General features: G+C 41.4%; 1 protein-coding gene across 3 annotated transcripts in view; it reads right to left on the reverse strand.

Annotated features, from left to right (window-relative positions):
* Positions 1-20,666, reverse strand: part of LOC132153072 (neural cell adhesion molecule 2-like) — a 231,897-nt gene that overhangs the window by 28,746 nt on the left and 182,485 nt on the right. For all 3 annotated transcript variants that reach the window (XM_059562248.1, XM_059562247.1, XM_059562249.1), the window contains exon 9: positions 499-649. In XM_059562248.1, the coding sequence (XP_059418231.1) occupies positions 499-649 (151 nt within the window). The remainder of the gene's footprint in view (positions 1-498; positions 650-20,666) is intronic.

Below are 20,666 nucleotides of genomic sequence, written 5' to 3' on the forward strand. Positions count from 1 at the left end.
GTGAAAAACTCATACCGGCCCGTCTGGCACCAACAACCATGCCACGCTCAAAATTGCTTAAATCACCTTTCTTTCCCATTCTGACATTCAGTTTGGAGTTCAAGAGATTGTCTTGCCCAGGACCACACCCCTAAATGCATTGAAGCAACTGCCATGTGATTGGTTGATCAGATAATTGCATTTATGGGAAATTGAACAGGTGTTCCTAATAATCCTTTAGGTGAGTGTATTACGAAAGTGTATTAAAAGCTGTTTTGACAGTATTGAACGTATTTCAGAAAAAAAGTTATTATTCTAAAAACAATAAAATAAATAATAATAATTAAACAAACAAACCTCTCAGTGAATAAATAGGCTAAATTATTTCAGCTTAATGATTATTTATGAAATGCAATTCCTTAATTTCCTTTTCCTGTTGCTCAAATTCTAATCCCAATTAAGTTTACTGAAAGGTGTGGCCAATTTAATTAAATTTACAGTAACATTTAGACCACTCACATTCAATATCCAGGAACATGCTCTTCTGATGTCCACCGATCCTGCTGAGAGCCTCACAGTCGAAACGTCCCCAGTCAGACAGCTTGACTCCAACAATAGTCAGCATGGATTCACCATAACGGCCTCGCACCTCCACACGACCGTCTGGACTCTGAAAAAATAAATAAAATACAAATAAAATAAAAACCATCACATGCTTTCATGTATTTGAAAAACAGATAAGCCCGATAATCACAGAGTCAAGGTTGTAGGATTATTAAGTATAAATTGACTCCTGAGGACAGATCTAAACGACAACAGTTTTTAGAGGATTCATGGGAAGGAAGGGTGCAGAGAGGCTTTTAACACACCTCAAGTGTTTCATCTGCTTTTCCCATACATCTAATTTTAAATAAGTACAGAACCATTTCTAAATTCCTCCACACTGTTGTCCAACTCGTGAACATGGCTTTGGGAGTACAAGTGTTTAACAGTGGTATTTCTTAACAGGTTAAACTCAAACCGGCGTCATATCCGGATCCTATTACTCCTTCAAAATAAAGAACACAAAGCTATAAAACATGATAAAGGGATGTTATGAGAAAATCAATCCAAGATGGTAACTATACAAATGTTGGGGACTTGAAGAGTGAGAGTGAAGACATTTATAATGTTACAACAGATTTATTATAGATTTATATTAAGTAAATTCATCAGGTATTCATCAAGGAATCCTGAAAATAATGTTTTGAGATTTTAACAATGATATTAAGCAGCACAATTATTGGTAATAATAAGAAATGTTTTTTGAGAACCAATTCAGCAGGGGCGTGTCTACGTGGTGGCCAGGGGGGCACTGAAGTTCGCGATTCAAAAAAGTGCAGTGAGCGTCGCGTCAGAGAAACAACGCTCCTCGCGGACTTGGACTTTTACTTTATCAAGTGTGGGAAGTCGAGACACTAGTGATGGGAAGTTCGGATCATTATACCGACTCGGACTTTTGAGTTGCGTTCAGCAAAATGAACGAATCTTTTTTCGAGTCATTACGTTAATTTTAGCAAAATGTAATTAAAATGTTACGTGTTACTTCCCCCCCTCTTTTTTTTTGGTCACTGGCGGCCACCCCATTTGGAGGCAGTGCCCCAGCATGGCCCCCCCACTGAAAATGCTCTAGACACGCCCCTGCAATTCAGCATACTACAATGATTTCTGAAGGATCATGTGACACTGAAGACTGGGGTAATGATGCTGAAAATTCAGCTCTGCCATTACAGGAATTAAGAACTGTTTTATATTTTCAATATATATATGCCCCTTTAAAATGAACAGAAACATCCCTTTGTGTGGAGACTCTATGCCTATATAAAACTTTATAAAATGGGCATGAGAAGACAGAACATAAAAAAGTTTCACTACAGCTCCAAATACAACAGATATGCAAGACATTTTTGAACCAATGGTAAAAAACAGACACAGATACTTTTTGGAATCACCACATTCCAAGAACAACCTAAAGTGTCCTCTCTCAACCATGTGCAAGTCATAAAATTGAACTGTGGTCAGCTCTGGTGCCAATTGTCTCAAATATTTTCTGTCCCGCTTGGCTTATCTTTGCAAGAAACACAGGAAGAGTGTGAATTAGAAAACCACAGTCTGAGTCTGCAAGCACTTAGACATCAATAACTGACTCCTGCATCTGAACTCATTTAAGCAACAGAACTTTAGTGTTATCTTGTGACTGGCCTCAGCATAAATAAAAATCGAATAAACAACAGAACAAAGAACACTGTATCTGGAAATGTTTCAGCGACAGACATTTCTGGACCCCATGACTATTTAACGCATAAATTAATAAGATGATAAACACAAACGGACAGATTTACGCTGACATTCCCCTCGGCTTGACGACTCACAGGATCGCCCCAGCATGACTTTCTTAACCTCAGGACTGTCGCCGGCTTTTCCACCTCCTTTCACTACATTCCAGAAAAAGGCATGCTTCTCCTTTTACAGACAAAAGAACATAGAACTCGCAGGGACAATGTTCAAAAGACAATAATTTAAAAGTATAAAAAGGGCAAATATATTCACAAATAATATGTTTGATGTCTTGAATATGCTTCATGTGTTTCATGTAATCAATGGGGTTTAATAAATGTTTTATAAAACTGTCTAGTAGATAAGGTTATTAATGCGTATGCAAAGTGTCTGATATGTGGTGTCGAATGAAAGCTAGTTTTTTTCCAAAATGCTGATGTGAAGTAAAATTCAGTATTATAAACAGTGTCAGCTTTATGGTACTTTATAGAAATATTAACAAAACCTGCAAATATATTTCTCCAGTAATAAATTAAAGCATCATGTTAATTTAGGCAACAAGAGAAACCTTATGGGGCACAGCTAAGCCTTACAACAAGCTGAGTGGAAGATCACGTCTTGGGATGACTTATTCAATAAGATCAAAACCCCATGTTAGAGCAGATGCTTGCTCGCTCGCTCTCTCGATCTTTGGCTCTTTAGCCTTGATAGCCGTGTGTAACATCACACGAGCGAGACTCCAGAACTCAAACACTCCGTTGAAACTATGTGACTGCCAGGAATCTTTGAAGTCTTGCAAACAAAGAAAATCTAACTTCCGAAGCTCCTACATAACCAGTCAACCAACCAATCACCAGGAGGGATTTTCCTAAAAGACGTCATCTGAACGACCAATCAGCAACGCTGTGATTCTCTCTTTGCTGGAGACGAGATAATGAGCAAAACTCCAACTTCTCTCAACTCAAACGCAAGTAAACAAACAAAGCTTTATCTCTTGTTGAACTGGTGCGATTGATCTTAAGCAGTAAAGATAAGACAAATCTCTGCTTTTGGGATTTTCTTGGTGTGATCTAAGAATGAATAACTTAAGTTACTAGACTTTGGGACTTCTCAGATCTCCATTAACTCTCATCTTTTTGAACTGTATGTTGTGTGTGTGTGTGTTTTCACTAGCATTGTACCGTGTAATCTATAGAGTAGCTCAAATAAATTCTTGTTTCATTATAAGAATCATTTTCTGGTGGCGTGAATTTAAAGTTAAACTTTGCCTGGAACTTTCTACCTAGCGCTTAGCTTATAAATTATCACAAGCATATATTAACCCATGGCCAGGGAATAATACAAATATTCAAATTGCTAAGCTATACTGATGTTATCTCTCTGGATGGACAGTTGATAAAGTATAAAAAAATCAAATTTGGAATCCGTTCAATCAGGTTGATTTGGAATCTTAAGATTTAATTCCCTATTAAAAGAGTTAATTTCTTACAACTGTCTGTCCCTAGAGAACTAGAAACATGGGTAACCCATGGGTAAACATGGGTTTTCAAAAAAATAAAATAAAAAAAATAGCAGTTTGTAAAATAACTACCCTTCAATGTAAACAATCTGCAAAGTTGTTAATCAAAAAAGTGCATGATAAATAAAGATATTGTCTCTCAAAAGAACGAGTCGTTATATTTCCGAATCTTCTGCCTGTTACCTGTTAACATCAAAAGGTAATAAATATGCATAATCACAGACTGCCCACGAAATAAGAACACTCTGACCTGCCCACAAACACCTCTGCTAGTTAATGTGTTCACATTAACAAGTCGAGCTTGAGATGGAGATATAAGGTAATATCAAAGCCATTTTTGTAACCTTATAGCATCCTTGTTTACAAGTAACCCTCCGGCCAAAAAAAAAATTATGGTAATTACCATTTCTTTAAAGACATGCATTGTATATGAAAAGACCAGTCACAACCAGAGTATGTGACCGGAGTGGAGCATCAACAATTTCTCTTCCGTGCTTCGAGCATTTAATAATCACTCTGCTTCAGCTCTGCTCCGGGTTGACCATTTCCTGCTCCCGCTCCACTCCACACTCACTGATATTAGAAACAACGCTCTGCCTTTGCTTCGTGTCAAAAGGATTTCAGTATGTTTGAAATACCACAATTAACTTCTGTTGATAACATACCGTAATTCCTCAAATAAAAGCCGGGGCCTTTATTTACCTGAACTTTTATTAGAGGCAGGCCTTTATTTCTAATTCCATCTGTTTGATAAGTAATTGTTTTAAATAACCCATTTTAAATTAAAAGTGATAGCGTTCCAGTGGACAGAGATCATAACATTAGCACAGAATCAGTTCAGAATCAATCACCAAAAGAAGCAGTTCGGTTCAGACGCGCTCTGTGTCAGTCTGCTTTACGCTGAATCACGCATGCACACATTATCATCAGCTCCTCGGCTCTCGAATCGGACACGTCCAACAGAAATGATTCTCGGTTCAGTGTAATGGTGATCCGAAAACCGATGCAACCAGTTCTTGACTCGAGAAACGCTCCGGTAGTGGGCGTGAACGTTCGTTATTTGACTCTGATGATTATCCACACAAATTTACCCCTGGCCTTTATTTAAGAACGGCCTTTATTTGTCCATGTTGACCACGCCCCCGGCCACTATCAGAGGCCCGGTGTTTATTTGAATACCGTTTTTTATTTGAGGAATTACGGTATATTAAAAAATAAATAAAATAATAGGAGAGTTTCAAAGTGGCTTACTGGAACACTAGTGTGCAAACTTTTTTCGGCAGTTATTTTACCTATGGATCAATGCATTTCTTACAGATTTCATTCGAAATTGGATACAGATGTATTAGCACTGTAAGAATACGTTTGTTTGAATGCATTATTGAGAGAGAGCGATTGAGTCTGAATAAGTGTTGTATTATTTGTTTAAATCATGCTTTCAGCTGAAAATATTCAGTATCTAGAATAGGGGTACTCAAATATAAACTTGAAAGGTCCACTTACCAATTTTCCATTCAGTCCGAGGTCCACAAAAGTGACCGTCAAATTCCAAATACAGAACTCCAACAACAAAAAAGGCATTTCGAAGCATCTGTGTCACTGCTTCATAAATGTCATCCCCCCTTGTGTGTCCTTGGAGGTTTGTGAGACCCAAACATCTTCATGAAATTCTCCCTTTTCTTCATCAAAAAATCTGACAAAGACCATGAGTTGTGCATTGTCTGTGTTGTCTGTGGATTCATCCACAGCCAATGAAATGAATTTGGCTTTTTTAATAGCAAAGCTAAGTTGTTCAAGCAAATCATCAGCAAGTATTTCAGTTCGTCTTGCAGCAGTGGAATCAGAACAGGGTATTTGGCTTATTTTCTGGATTATTTCATCCTTTTGAGTGCCTTCAAACAGAGCAGTCACCACTTCACTCATACACTCCTTGACTATTTCAGCATCAGAGAAGGATTTCTTGTGTTTTCCCAGAACCCATGCTACTCTTAGTGAGGCTTCCGTTGCCCGCTCCTGTTGTGTGGCTGATCTAACTATTACACTGCTTGTAGCTTCATAGGATGATTTCAGCTGGTTTATTTTTATGGTCCTTACCTCTGAGTTCTGAGGGTAATTTTGTTCAAAATGTGCATGCTTGGTTTCATAATGGCGTTTTACGTTACCACTTTTGATGATTGCTACCGTCTCGGTGCAGATTAAGCACATTGGTTTTCTGCTTCCCGCGGGGAGCACAAATGCATATTTTTCTGTCCACTCACTCTTAAACTCGCGGTTTTCAAAATCAACTTTTATTTTCTTATCAACGGCCAACTTTGAGCACGCCATTTTCACTTTCAGTCAGCAAAAAAAAAAAAAAAAAAAAAAAAAAAGGTCAGTTATCGATATTTGCACTGCTCGCAAATGGTGAGAATGCCTGTTCGCCTGCCCGCCTGGCCCAGAAGATGTGATCGGTAGATAGATACATCTGGCTTCCTTGAGTGAGCGAGCGAGTGACGTAGTGACGACGTTGCTATAGCGACGCTGTTACAGCTACTGTGATTAGACAACGATGAAGCAGCCAAACCGAGTAGACGCCTCAAAGATAAATAGCGCGGAAATTAATTTGGATTATGATTAAATTAGCATGTTGTGTTTGGCATCGGTCCAGATTTAACCGCGCCTGGGTCCGGATGTGGACCGGAGTCCGCCAATAGAGTACCCCGGATCTAGAAGGATCAAACATCCTTGAGAACTATAACTTACTGCTCATGTCCATATAGCAGTCACAGTCTTTCTGATTTGAGTGATCCTTATCTATCATGCTGAATTCTTGCTTAATATGCAATTACTTTATGGGCTGTTTTTATTAATTGCACTCGTGATGGAGCGGCGGTGGAGCACTCTTGAAACAAGTGAAAAACACGACGCTCCAACTTTAAAAAAATCCTCTCCTTCCATCCATCCATCCATCTTCTACCGCTTATCCGGGGCCGGGTCGCGGGGGCAGCAGTCTAAGCAGAGAACCCCAGACTTCCCTCTCCCTAGACACTTCCTCCAGCTCTTCTGGGGGGACACCGAGGCGTTCCCAGGCCAGCCGGGAGACATAGTCTCTCCAGCGTGTCCTAGGTCTCCCCCGGGGTCTCCTCCCAGTGGGATGTGCCCAGAACACCTTCCCGGGAAGGCGTCCAGGAGGCATCCGGAACAGATGCCCGAGCCACCTCAGCTGACCCCTCTCGATGTGGAGGAGCAGCGGCTCTACTCTGAGCTCCTCCCGGGTGACTGAGCTTCTCACCCTATCTCTAAGGGATCGCCCAGCCACCCTGCGGAGAAAGCACATTTCGGCCGCCTGTATCCGGGATCTTGTCCTTTCGGTCATGACCCAAAGCTCATGACCATAGGTGAGAGTAGGAACGTAGATTGACCGGTATATCGAGAGCTTCGCCTTGCGGCTCAGTTCTTTCTTCACCACGACAGACCGGTACATCGACCGCAATACTGCAGAAGCTGCACCGATCCGTCTGTCAATCTCCCATTCCATCCTTCCCTCACTCGTGAACAAGACCCCAAGATACTTAAACTCCTCCACTTGAGGCAGGAACTCTCCACCAACCTGAAGTGGGCAAGCCACCCTTTTCCGACTGAGGACCATGGCCTCGGATTTGGAGGTGCTGATTCTCATCCCAGCCGCTTCACACTCGGCTGCAAACCGTCCCAGTGCCTACTGAAGGTCCTGGCCTGATGAGGCCAACACGACAACATCATCCGCAAAGAGCAGAGACGAAATCGTGTTGTCACCAAACCTGACCCCCTCCGGCCCCTGGCTGCGCCTAGAAATTCTGTCCATAAAAATCATGAACAGAACCGGCGACAAAGGGCAGCCCTGCCGGAGTCCAACACGCACCGGGAACAAGTCTGACTTACAGCTGGCAATACGAACCAAGCTCCTGCTCCGTTCGTACAGGGACCGGATAGCCCTTAGCAAAGGGCCCCGGACCCCATACTCCCGGAGAACCCTCCACAGGCCGCCGCGAGGGACACAGTCGAATGCCTTCTCCAAATCCACAAAGCACATGTGGACTGGTTGGGCATACTCCCATGAACCCTCCAGCACCCTGTAGAGGGTATAGAGCTGGTCCAGTGTTCCACGGCCTGGACGAAAACCACACTGTTCCTCCTGAATCCGAGGTTCTACTATCGGCCGGATTCTCCTCTCCAGTACCCTGGCATAGACTTTCCCAGGGAGGCTGAGAAGTGTGATCCCCCTGTAGTTGGAACACACCCTCCGGTCCCCCTTCTTAAAAAGAGGGACCACCACCCCGGTCTGCCATCCCAGAGGCACCGTCCCCGACTGCCACGCGATGCTGCAGAGGCGTGTCAGCCAAGACAGCCCCACAACATCCAGAGACTTGAGGTACTCAGGGCGGATCTCATCCACCCCCGGTTCCTTGCCACCGAGGAGTTTCTTGACTACCTCGGTGACTTCAGCTTGGGTTATGGACGAGTCCACATCTGAGCCCTCAGCCTCTGCTTCCTCAATGGAAGACGTGACAGCGGGATTGAGGAGATCCTCGAAGTATTCCTTCCACCGTCCAACGACATCCCCAGTTGAGGTCAACAGCTCCCCACCTCTACTGTAAACAGCGTTGGTAGGGCACTGCTTCCCTCTCCTGAGGCGCCGGACGGTTTGCCAGAATCTCTTCGAGGCTGACCGATAGTCCTTCTCCATGGCCTCACCGAACTCCTCCCAGGCCCGAGTTTTTGCCTCCACAACCACCCGGGCTGTAGTCCGCTTGGCCTTCCGGTACCTGTCAGCTGCCTCTGGAGTCCCACAAGCCAACCAGGCCCGATAGGACTCCTTCTTCAGCTTGACGGCATCCCTTACTTCCGGTGTCCACCACGGGGTTCGGGGATTGCCGCCTCGACAGGCACCGGAAACCTTACGGCCACAGCTCCGAGCGGCCGCTTCGACAATGGAGGTGGAGAACATGGTCCACTCGGACTCAATATCTCCAGCCTCCCTCGGGATCCGGTCGAAGCTCTGCCGGAGGTGGGAGTTGAAGATCTCTCTGACAGGAGACTCGGCCAAACGTTCCCAACAGTACGTTTGGGTCTGCCGAGTCTGTCCAGCTTCCTCCCCCGCCATCGGATCCAACTCACCACCAGGTGGTGATCGGTTGACAGCTCCGCCCCTCTCTTCACCCGAGTGTCCAAGACATACGGCCGGAGGTCGGATGAAACGACCACAAAGTCGATCATCGACCTACGGCCTAGGGTGTCCTGGTGCCACGTGTACTGATGGACACCCTTATGCTTGAACATGGTGTTCGTTATGGACAAGCTGTAACTAGCACAGAAGTCCAATAACTGAACACCGCTCGGGTTCAGATCAGGGGGGCCGTTCCTCCCAATCACGCCCCTCCAGGTGTCACTGTCGTTGCCCACGTGGGCGTTGAAGTCCCCCAGTAAAACGACAGAGTCCCCAGTCGAAGCACTTTCCAGCACCCCTCCCAGAGACTCCAAGAAGGCTGGGTACTCTGCATTGCCGTTCGGCCCGTAGGCACAAACGACAGTGAGAGACCTATCCCCGACCCGAAGGCGCAGGGAAGCGACCCTCTCGTTCACCGGGGTAAACTCCAACACATGGCAGCTGAGCTGGGGGGCTATAAGCAAACCCACACCAGCCCGCCGCCTCTCACCTTGGGCAACTCCAGAGTGGTGAAGAGTCCATCCTCTCTCGAGGAGTGTGGTACCAGAGCCCAAGCTGTGCGTAGAGGTGAGTCCGACTATCGCTAGTCGGAACCTCTCTACCTCACGCACAATCTCGGGCTCCTTCCCCGCCAGTGAGGTGACGTTCCACGTCCCTAGAGCTAGTTTCCGTGTCCAGGGATCGGGCTGTCGAGGCCCCCGCCTTCGACTGCCACCCGATTGTCTAAGCACCGGCCCCTTACGGTCCCTCCTGTAGGTGGTGAGCCCACGGGAAGGCGGCCCCACGTCGCTCCTTCGGGCTGAGCCCGGCCGGACCCCGTGGGGGGAGGCCCGGCCACCAGGCGCTCGCATACGAGCCCCAACCCCGGGCCTGGCTCCAGGGTGGGGCCCCGGCTGCGCCATACCGGGCGACGTCACGGTCCTTTGATTTATTCTTCTCATAAGGGGTTTTGAACCGCTCTTAGTCTGACCCGTCGCCTAGGACCTGTTTGCCTTGGGAGACCCTACCAGGGGCATATAGCCCCGGACAACATAGCTCCTAGGGTCATTCGGGTACTCAAACCCCTCCACCACGTTAAGGTGGCAGTTCAAAAAGGAGTTCAAAATCCTCTCCTTGCTACAGTAAAAATCACACTGCTCCACTCTCCGCTCCGCTCACATACTCTGGTCACAACAGACCAATCAGAGCAGAGTAGGTTTATGAAAGGGAGGAGTTTACAGACCTTAAGCTCAGACTTGATTTGAACTTACCGTTTCGAAATCATTGAAAAATTATTCAGTTATTGCTAATATTAAATGCATATTCTAAAAAAAATTACAATGTAACCCGACCTTATAAGCATTTAAACCTGTAGTAGGGGACTCCAGCACACAATATTAGGACACTTAAAAAACCCATATGACCTACTCTTTAAACCTCAAGCAAATAAGTCGAGAAGACATCACACAGACCTTTATTTTGTAGACCACAACACTGCTCAGATGTAAATCAACTTTTCAGATTTCCCATTGCCCTCTGAAGCATTCACTGCATGAGTGATAAGCAGAAGAGGGATGTTTGGCAGTGTCAGTTTTGATTAGTGAGAGTGAGTAGTAGTGTGGTTAACGAGAGGCAGTGCATGATGACAATTTTAAGGCCTGTCTTCCTGTCTCCACACCCCGCTCATTATCCAAGCTGACCAAAATTGCCCTCAGTCAGTCACTAATCTCCAAGCTCACGCTGACACATGCATCACAGCAGCCAGACCGATTTCCTATATGCTCCCTGCTGAAAGAAACCGGTCACACCAGCTTAAATGGATAATTCACCACCCAAAAATTACAACTCTGCCATCATTTACTCGCCCTCATGTCATTCCAAACCTGTGGAACACAAAAGAAGATATTCTGAACAATGACTTTCAATGCAATCTCAATGAAAGGCTTTCAAAATGGAAAAGCATTATAAAAGTATCATAAAAGCAGCCCATATGATTTGTGCATTGTATTTCAAGTCCTTTGAAGCCATACAATAGCTTTGTGTGAAAAAAAAAAAGTCAGTATTTATCAACACTAGATCAATGAGTCATGGGTCTTGAACTCAAGGACTGGATCAGTATGATTTGTGAACAATGAGAGCAATTGATTGAAAAGATATGATTCAAATGAATGATTCTTTTATGAACAGACACTCCTTTTTTTTTACCAAGTCACCATTTCATTATGAAAACATCATGGATGATTGGCTCGATGTCAAGATTTTCAGTGAATCAATTAAATCTTGGACTTTTTGTCACAGTAATCCACCAAACTGCTTCAGAAGACTCGGGATATAGTATACCAGTCATTTGGACAACTTGATGGAGACTGGAACTGTGTTTTAAATCCAATTCTAGACCGATCCACTGGAATTGACCAGACTCATCATAAAAGTAGAGAAATCATCCATAACTTTATCAAGGAGTTGCAGACTTTTTTTTACTTTCTGATTTTGGCATTTTTGTTGCCTAATATGGGAGAATGTTCATATGATAGTATTACAATATCAGACCATGCTTCATGTAACATAAAATATACTCAAATATTTATTGATAGACCCTCCTAGATGGTGCTTACATCAAAAATGGCTCATGGATGAATATTTTGTAAGATATGTTGGGAATAAAATTTATGAATATTTTAGTATAAACACATCACAAACCATTGCATGTGTCAAATGGGATGCCTTTAAGGCCTGTATAAGGGATTATATAATTTCTTATACTTCTTCAAAATCTAAAGAACTATGCAAGAAAAGACAACAAGTAGAAGAAAAAATAAAGAATTTGGAGAAGCAGTTGTTTAGAGATAAGAATGCACAAGCAGAAAAAGAGCTGTTGCTGTTAAAATCACAGTATAATAAAGCTACAGCGGACAGGGCAGCCTCCAACATACTAAGGTTAAATCAGTCTTTTTATGAACGGGGGGAGAAGTCTGGTAAGATTTTAGCATGGCAAATTAAACAATTGTAAGCACAAAAAATATAACTACAATAATAAATACAAAAGGAGAGACAATTGTGGACCCAATAGAGATAAATAAAGAATTTAGAAATTATTATGAAAAACTTTATGATTCTCAGGGCCATACAGATCTAAACACACAAAAAAATTCTTAGACAAGTTAAACATACCAATTATTGCAGAAGACCTTGGCCAACATTTAGACTGTGACATTAGTGAAGACGAAATAGTAAAAAAAAAACAAAAAAAAAACCAGGCCCTGATGGGTTTCCAATAGACTTTTATAAAAAAAAATTAAGGGAAAGTTGGTAAACCCAATATTGGAAATGTTACAGGAAGCTTTTATAGATGGTGACCTCCCTAACTCAATGGTCAGTGCATTAATGATCTTATTACCTAAGCCGGAGAAATCTAGGGATAAATGTGAGAATATGAGGCCAATAAGCCTACTTAACTCAGATCTTAAGATAATCAGCAAATTACTAGCAACTCGTTTACAGGAAACCCGTAACGGCTTTGTTTTGGGTCGGCAAGGTCTGCACAATGTTAGGAGGGTTCTCAATGTCATTCAAGCATTAGACGACATTAGGGATAAGGCCCTCATCTTCTGGATGCCGAAAAAGCATGACAGTGTAAAGTGGGCCTATCTTTTTGATGTGTCAAGACGCTTTGGATTTGGACCAAAAATTCGAAAATGGATACAGTTATTATATTTACAACCAACTGCAGAGATTTGAACAAATAAAAACGTGTCTAAACCAATTTTATCTCCATTGCTCTTCACTTTAGCAATGGAGCCCTTGGCTCCTTAGCAGTACGGTCACACTTACACATAACCGGGATCACAATTGGTCAGGTAGAACACAGACTGTTGTTACATGCAGATTAGTGTTGGGCGATATGGTCATTTTTCAAATCGTCATATCGTCAGCCCGTGAGATCGACGATACACAATATTATCGAGCATGGGTGGAGCAAGAGAGAGACTCTGTGTTCTTGTCATAGCATAACTATTTGGTGTTTTTAACTGCGCAGGTGCGCGAGAGAGAGCCTATGGAGTCACCAATAATAAAAAAAAAAATTACTTTCAAACATACTGACTGATTTAACTAACGTTAAATATAAAAATACTGTATTTAAAACAGCTAGTTCATACGGACACAACTGTCATATCGCACATCCGCATCTGCGCAGGGAAGTTATCAGTCTAATAGTGATGTCCGATTCGTGAACGAATCGTTCAATTTAACCGGCTCTTCTTAGTGAACCGGTTGAACCAGTTCACCAAATCGAACTGAATCGTTTGAAACGGTTCACGTCTCCAATAAGCATTAATCCACAAATTACTTAAATTACTTAATCCACTTAATTACTTAATTGAGTTTGTAGTAAACAGAACATGAACACGAGTAGAGCAGCTGATTATACTGAACTGCAGCACGTGCTGGTTAGAGTGATTCTCGTTCTCGACTCAAGAACCGGTTGCATCGGTTTTCGGATCATCAGTACACTGAACCAAAACCGTTTCTTTCGGATGTGTCCGTTTTGAGAACAGAGGAGCTGATGATACTGCGCATGCGTGATTCAGCGTGAAGCCGACTGACTCACAGCGTCTGAACCGAACTGATTCTTTTGGTATTTGATTCTGAACTGATTCTGTGCTAATGTTATGAGCGCGGGTAAACCGAGGGCTTGAATGAAGGGGCAATCTGGCGAAACGTAAGTTCATTTAATAACAAATACATCGCAATGGTTTATGTGTAGTGGTTTCTGCGCTGATGACACCTAATTTATTTACTTTATATCTTCAAGACTTAAATCCTCATATGCACATTATTGCTGTTACTGTATTTGGGTGCGTTGTTGCAAAACTTAATTGTAAACTTTTCATGATTATGAGGTTTTTAACTGACTAAAGTTATGATTACTGACTTTATATATTTGAATGTTTGATAGACGTGACGCCATTACGTCATCGCCAATGACATCATTACGTCGAGCGTAAAAGAACCGGTGAACCGGTTTTTTCAACCGGTTTATTGAATCGAACCATCCGAAAGAACCGGTTCGCAGAAAATAATCGAACTTCCCATCACTACAGTCTAAATCAGTGATTCTCAACCGGTGGGCCATCTGGTGGGCCGTGTAGGCAGTGGTAGACTACCCACAAATACATTTTTATTTATTTTTTTAATTGACAAATCTTATTTTCTAATTATCTAATTGTTCTTATGAATTTATTTGATCAAAAACACTCAAGTCAAGTCAAGATGCATTCCCTAAAAATTTAATCTAAAATTTATGTTTAAATGTCGCAACACCAATCACGTCACAACTTCAGATTGAACGTTCGTTCAATCAGACACAGTAACATTACGTTACTGTAATATGGATCGTTTTCTGAAAAGAAAAGCTGATGTGGGAGACAGACCTGTGCAAGCAAAGGCTTTGAAGTGTGTGGTGAGAAAGTACGACGTTAAATACATTAAATTTGGTTTTATAAGGGCAGGTACTGAGACTAATCCGAAGGCGTAGTGTGTTGAATGTGGAGAAATTTTGTCAAATGAGGGGCTAAAACCATCAAAGCTGCAGAGACATTTGAACTCAAAACACCCGAGCTGTGTTGAGAAGCCAAAAGAATATTTTTTAAGGAAAAAAGATGGGCTTCAGGCTCAACAAAAAGTCATAACATCGTTATCAACTCAATCAAAAGTCACATTGAAAGCTAGCTATATGGTTGCCGCTCGTGTTGCTCGTAGTAAGAAAGCCTTTACTATCGCTGAGGAACTTATTTTGCCAAGTGCTGTGGATATGTGTCGAGAGTTACTGGGTGATGCAGCTGCAACCAAAATTCAGTCAATACCACTTTCCGATGACACCGTGGCTAGACGAATTGTTGATATTAGCGATGACATTGAGTGCCAACTCGTGGAACGAATAAAGGCAAGCCCTATTTTGCCACACAGCTGGACGAGTCGACGGACATAAGCAACTCCACGTTACTGTTAGTTTTTGTCCGATACTGCATGGACAGTAATCTTTGTGAAGATCTGCTATTTTGCAAAGAACTTCCAACGAGAACAGCGGCAGATAATGTTATGCACTGTCTTAATGAGTACTTCACTGAAAAAGGTCTTGATTGGAAATACTGCTCAGGTGTTTGCACAGACGGCGCGGCAGCTATGACCGGAAAACATCGTGGTGTTGTTAAACAAATCCAAGAGCGAGCGCCAGAAGCAAAGTGGACGCACTGTTTCTTGCACCGGGAAAGTCTTGCAACAAAGCACATGTCACCAGAACTGCATGAGGTCATGAACATTGCTGTGAAAACTGTAAACTATATTAAGAAAAACGCACTCAACTCAAGGTGTTTTGCAGCTCTGTGTGAACGACTTGATGCTGATCATTTGCAGCTCTTGTACCACAGTGAAATAAGGTGGCTTTCAAGAGGGTGTGTGCTTAACAGTCTTTTTGAACTGAGAAAAGAAGTGCACACCTCTTGCTGAGCATTACACCGATGATCAATTCTGTGCAAAACTGGCTTACTTATCTGATATATTTGATCAGTTAAATCAGCTGAATGTATCAATGCAAGGCAGAAACAGCACAGTGTTTTTGGTTTCAGACAAAATTGAGGGATTCAAGAAAAAACTCATTCTTTGGAATAGAAGAGTCATGACGATTTGACATGTTTCCACATCTGAGTGAAACTTTGGAAGCCTCTTCTCATGTGCACATTTCAAGTGTTATAACACACCACTTGTCTCAATTGTCTCAAAAGTTTGCTGACTACTTCCCAGAGGACCCTCGACATGGAAACCTTTGGATTTTGGACCCATTCTCTGTGGATCCTGCTTCAGAAGACATGGCTCTCTCCACTGTGTTGGAAAATGAACTAATGGAACTATCAGCTGACAGTAGCCTAAAACTCAAACTCACTCAGGTTGACCTTGCTTCATTTTGGTTACTGGTTGCAAGTGAATATCCTTCTCTGTCAAAGCAGGCAATCAAATTTCTATTGCCTTTCACCACCACATACTTATGTGAGTCAGGGTTCTCAACTGTGACTATTACAAAATCAAAAGCAAGGAGCAAACTGAAAGCTACTTTGAATGCTACTCTCCGTGTCAGTCTCTCACCCATTTCACCAAGACTTGATCTTATTATCTCCAAGAAGCAAGCCCAAGTGTCTCACTGAGGGTATGCAGAATATGCATTTTGTAGCAAGGTGTCTAAGTATATATGGTTTTTCTCATGTGAACTACTCCAAAAACCCACTCATGTAAATACTGTATGTTAATGTGTTGTGATTTATTAATGGTCCTAGACCTAGAGTGATTGTTGATGAAAACTGTTATTGACATGTGACACACCTGTTAGACTTCCTCATTTTTGGGTGGGAAGGATTATAATTAATTTGTCCAGTTTTTCTCCAGATGAATTGTAAAAAAAAAAAAAAAAAAAAAAAAAAAAACAGTATATATACACACACAGACAGACACACACACACACACACACACACACACACACACACACACACACACACACACACACACACACACACACACACACACACACATATAATACATGTAACATTTACGTAATGCTTCAAGTTTATTTAGTATGCAAGATTGTTTTAAACATTCATATTGCCAATTGTATTTGATAAATTACACTTACAGTATGTAAATTGCAGTGAATGAACTTTGTTGAACATTTCTGCTAATGATTTAGAGAATGTTCCCCTCTTGTGTGTATGACCTGATGTTACAGGCATGTTAGCCTGGATGTGGGGAAGTATTGTTAATGAATTTGTTAAAAGAGTGTTCCCCTTGTGTGTCTGACCCAGTCATTGGTCTGACTTGCCCTGTCATTGTTACAGGAATAAATGATTACTGAGTAAACCTGTCAACGCTTTTTTTATACAAGGACAGTTTTCAAAGTCTATATAGTTGACTTGACCTAGGATGCTACAGTGGCATAAATAACAGCAGAGTACATCATTGTACTTTTTAAATTTTCTGTTATTCTGTGTTCATCATCATATTTGCAAAGGTGGTCCTCGGCATGTTTTTAAACAGTCATTGGTGGGCCATGAGTTGCAAAAGGTTGAGAACCCCTGGTCTAAATGTTCTGCAAAAATAGTCAACGGTGAAAATCAATAGCAGATTTCATTTAAAGTCCAACAGTTAAACACTAATATTTGGCATAAACGAACATTTAAATATAAAGTATTTAAAACAGGTAAGTTGATATATCTGGAGTAAAGTTGAATTGAACTGATGCATCACTCATACAGCGCTCCGGACCGCGCGCCTTATGACGAGTCTGACGCACCGTCACAGAAACAAGAATGAGATGCATTCTAACATAACTGTGGCATTAAACTCAGTTAGTGAGGGCTCGTTTAATATATTGCACATACAGTATATAGGCCGTTTAGATTACTTGTTAAAGTGCAATGAAATACCTTATATCTGCAGACGATGTACGTCTGTTTGTGGATGGAGACTTTGTAACGGCCAAAACTATGTATTTTGCATGCATCACATTATAGTGCGGTGTGGATGAAAATAATAACAAGGCTGCAGATTGAACTTATAATCCATAGTGGTTCTCACGTAGTCCTTCTACGTCATCACCACATAGTGTGTTTTATAAGTTAAGTGATCAGTCTTTAAGAAAAGGACTACATGAGAACCATGCACCATGGATGATAAATTCGCTCTGCCGCCTTGTTAATTATTTTGTCTTTACTTTATTTGTGACACCAAGAAAGAGTTAATCTCTCATGTATGAGAAGAGCGCGTTGCCGTATACCAGCCATTAAATGTGTGGGACACCAACTCGTCATTTTCTATCTCTTTCATTTCATGGATTTAACGAATTATCCGAGTCAAAGCATTACAACTTCACCGACTACATGCTGTAATCCTCCTGCGCGTGCGAGGTGTGTGTGTGTGTGTGAAATGCGGGCAGTGAAATTAAGTGAAATAGCTTGGCAGTTTAAAAGCCGAATTATAATAAGCAGCCTAATAAAAATAAAAATAATAGTTATTATTATTATTATAATCTAATACATTAATAGGAAAATGAGCCTAATATCGTCTTAAAAAAAAAAAAAAAAAAGAAAAAAAAAAAGTGAAGTGACATTCAGTCTTGATTATCGACAGAGAATTCTGCTTATGTCGATATCTCTGACGATCGTGGATACACGATACTATCGTCTATCGGCACAACCCTAATGCAGATGATATAATTGTATTCCTTTCACAACTAAATTCATCTATTCCTGCTTTGTTAAAACTAATTGAGGAGTTCAGGATATGTAATTAACAGATCAAAATCATCTATCTTGTTGTGAGATAAAGGAGAGAGAGAAAATCCACCCTTAGTTGTCTTACAATTTAAATCAGTTTCTAAATTTACATATTTAGGAATACATATCCTTCCAAATTTAGATTTAATTGTTCAGCATAATTATGAATCAATAACTAATGAAATTAGAGATAGTGTCAACAGATGGATTCTTCTTCCCATGTCTCTTATTGGTCGAATTAATATTTACAAAATTAATATACTTCCAAAACTGTTGTATGTTTTTCAGAATATTCCCTTGCCACCCCCTGCTGACTGGTTTAAAACATTTAAGAAACTGCTTCTTGATTTTATATGGTCAAACAAACGTGCTAGAATAAGACTGTCGTTACTCCATTTGCCCTACCATGAACGAGGCTTGATGTGCCCAAACTTAGTATGGTACTACTGGGCAGCTCAGCTTAGATCTATAGGGTATTATTTTAGCAAAAATGACGCCCCCAAATGGACAGAAATGGAAAGTAACATTTTGAGCCTTCCGTTACCTTTGTACCTTTTTTCTGATATAGAAGCTAATTTGATGAAGAAAACTAAAAATCAAATAGTTAAAAACATGGTTAAGGTGTGGTATAATGTTAAAAGATATATTAAAGAACCATTTATTTTATCATGGCTAATCCCAATTTGGGAAAATCAGAACTTCTCCCCAGGGAGAGCCGATGCAGTGTTTAAGCAATGGGCTTTAAATGGATTGGATAAAATTCAAGATCTATATCCAACAGACTCAGACAACATGATGTCATTTGACAAACTTAGACACAAATTCAACATTCAAAGGAAATATTTTTTCAAGTATCTCCAACTTAGAAGTTATATAGGAACAAAACAAAGCAATTAATGGAAACCACCCAAATCTAAGTTAGAAGAAATGATAATTGAAAATAGCTCTAAAAGGGGAGCAATCTCACAACTTTATAAACTGCTGTTATCACACTCCCCAGATAATTCAACCTTAAAATTAGAAGCCTGGAAAAAAAGATCTGCAAATTAATGTATCACTAGTAATGCACATAAGCAAACTATAAACTCTAGGTTGAGATTATTACAATAGAAGTGGCTTATGTGTGTTCATGTCACTCCTGTTAAATTAAACCAATACAATCCAAATATATCCCAGACATATGTACAAAGTGTGGAGAAGAAAAGGGTACATTGTAGGGCTGTCAACGAATATTCTAAATTCGAATATGTATTCGAATAGTTTTAAAAAAACGAATTTCGAAGGTGAAAATTAATATTCGAATAAAAAAAAATGTGGAAAAAAAGGCCTGCGGTAGTAGAGGCGTAGTTGTCTGCTTTGCGAGTGGGCACGCTAACGCGCCTGAGGGTTCAGGGACAGGTCACAGCCTCACAGGAGTCGCACTGTCTGGCACAGCGTCACTGCTGAAAGTTGACGCGTCTTCATGGAAGATGCCAGCAAGTGCAGAGCCCAACTCGACCGCAGCAGAGAAAATGAGGTAAAATTGTTGACCCGCGAGATTAAGTTGTATGCAAGCTATTTAAGATACAGTTAGCAGTTAGCATACCATTCGACCACTAGCAACATGATGTCACATCTCAAAAATGTGCACCCAAATGAGCATGGCATAATGTGTGGAACTCCAGCTAAACAGTCACGTCTTGACACTTAACGTTACTTTGCATCGCCCGCCGCAAGCTCTTTGTCTGCAACACGACAAGAGGCCATAACGGATCAAATAATTTCGTTCATTTGTAAGGACATGAGACCGATCAGTATCGCGGATGGGGCACGCTTCGGGGAGTTCTGTCAAGCAATGGAAGCGAGGTTTGATTATTTATCGTTTCATGTCAAGGAAAAGTTCCATGTTTACCACAGCACAGCTTGCTCGGAGCATTCAATGTCAGTTCTATATGCTGTAAAACTTCAATTAATATTTATAATATTTGTTTCAATCACTGAATGAAGCCTGCTATATTTGGGACAACAGTCGCGACCTTAAATTGCTTGCACAAAACTCTTGATCAGCACTCAAAATGTGTTTGTTCATTTAAACCGTTATGCACAGAGAGCGTGAGGGTGAGAGAGCGTGAGGTCTGCAGTCTTGGACATTAGTTGATTTCCTTGTTTTTGTGTAGGTAATACGTTGTCATATATGTTTAAACTTAAATAGACTATCTATACAAGTAGTTATGTCTCTTTGTATTATTTTTGCTTGTTATTGACGTAATGCGCGTCATTGACAACATGCCCAACCAGATGTTCGAATAGTTCGAATATTCGTGTATTTTTTAGAGGGAATATTCGAACGTCAATTTTGAGCAATTTTGACAGCCCTAGTACATTGTTC

Source organism: Carassius carassius, chromosome 11 (assembly GCF_963082965.1).
Source record: "Carassius carassius chromosome 11, fCarCar2.1, whole genome shotgun sequence".
NCBI classification, from domain to species: domain Eukaryota; kingdom Metazoa; phylum Chordata; class Actinopteri; order Cypriniformes; family Cyprinidae; genus Carassius; species Carassius carassius.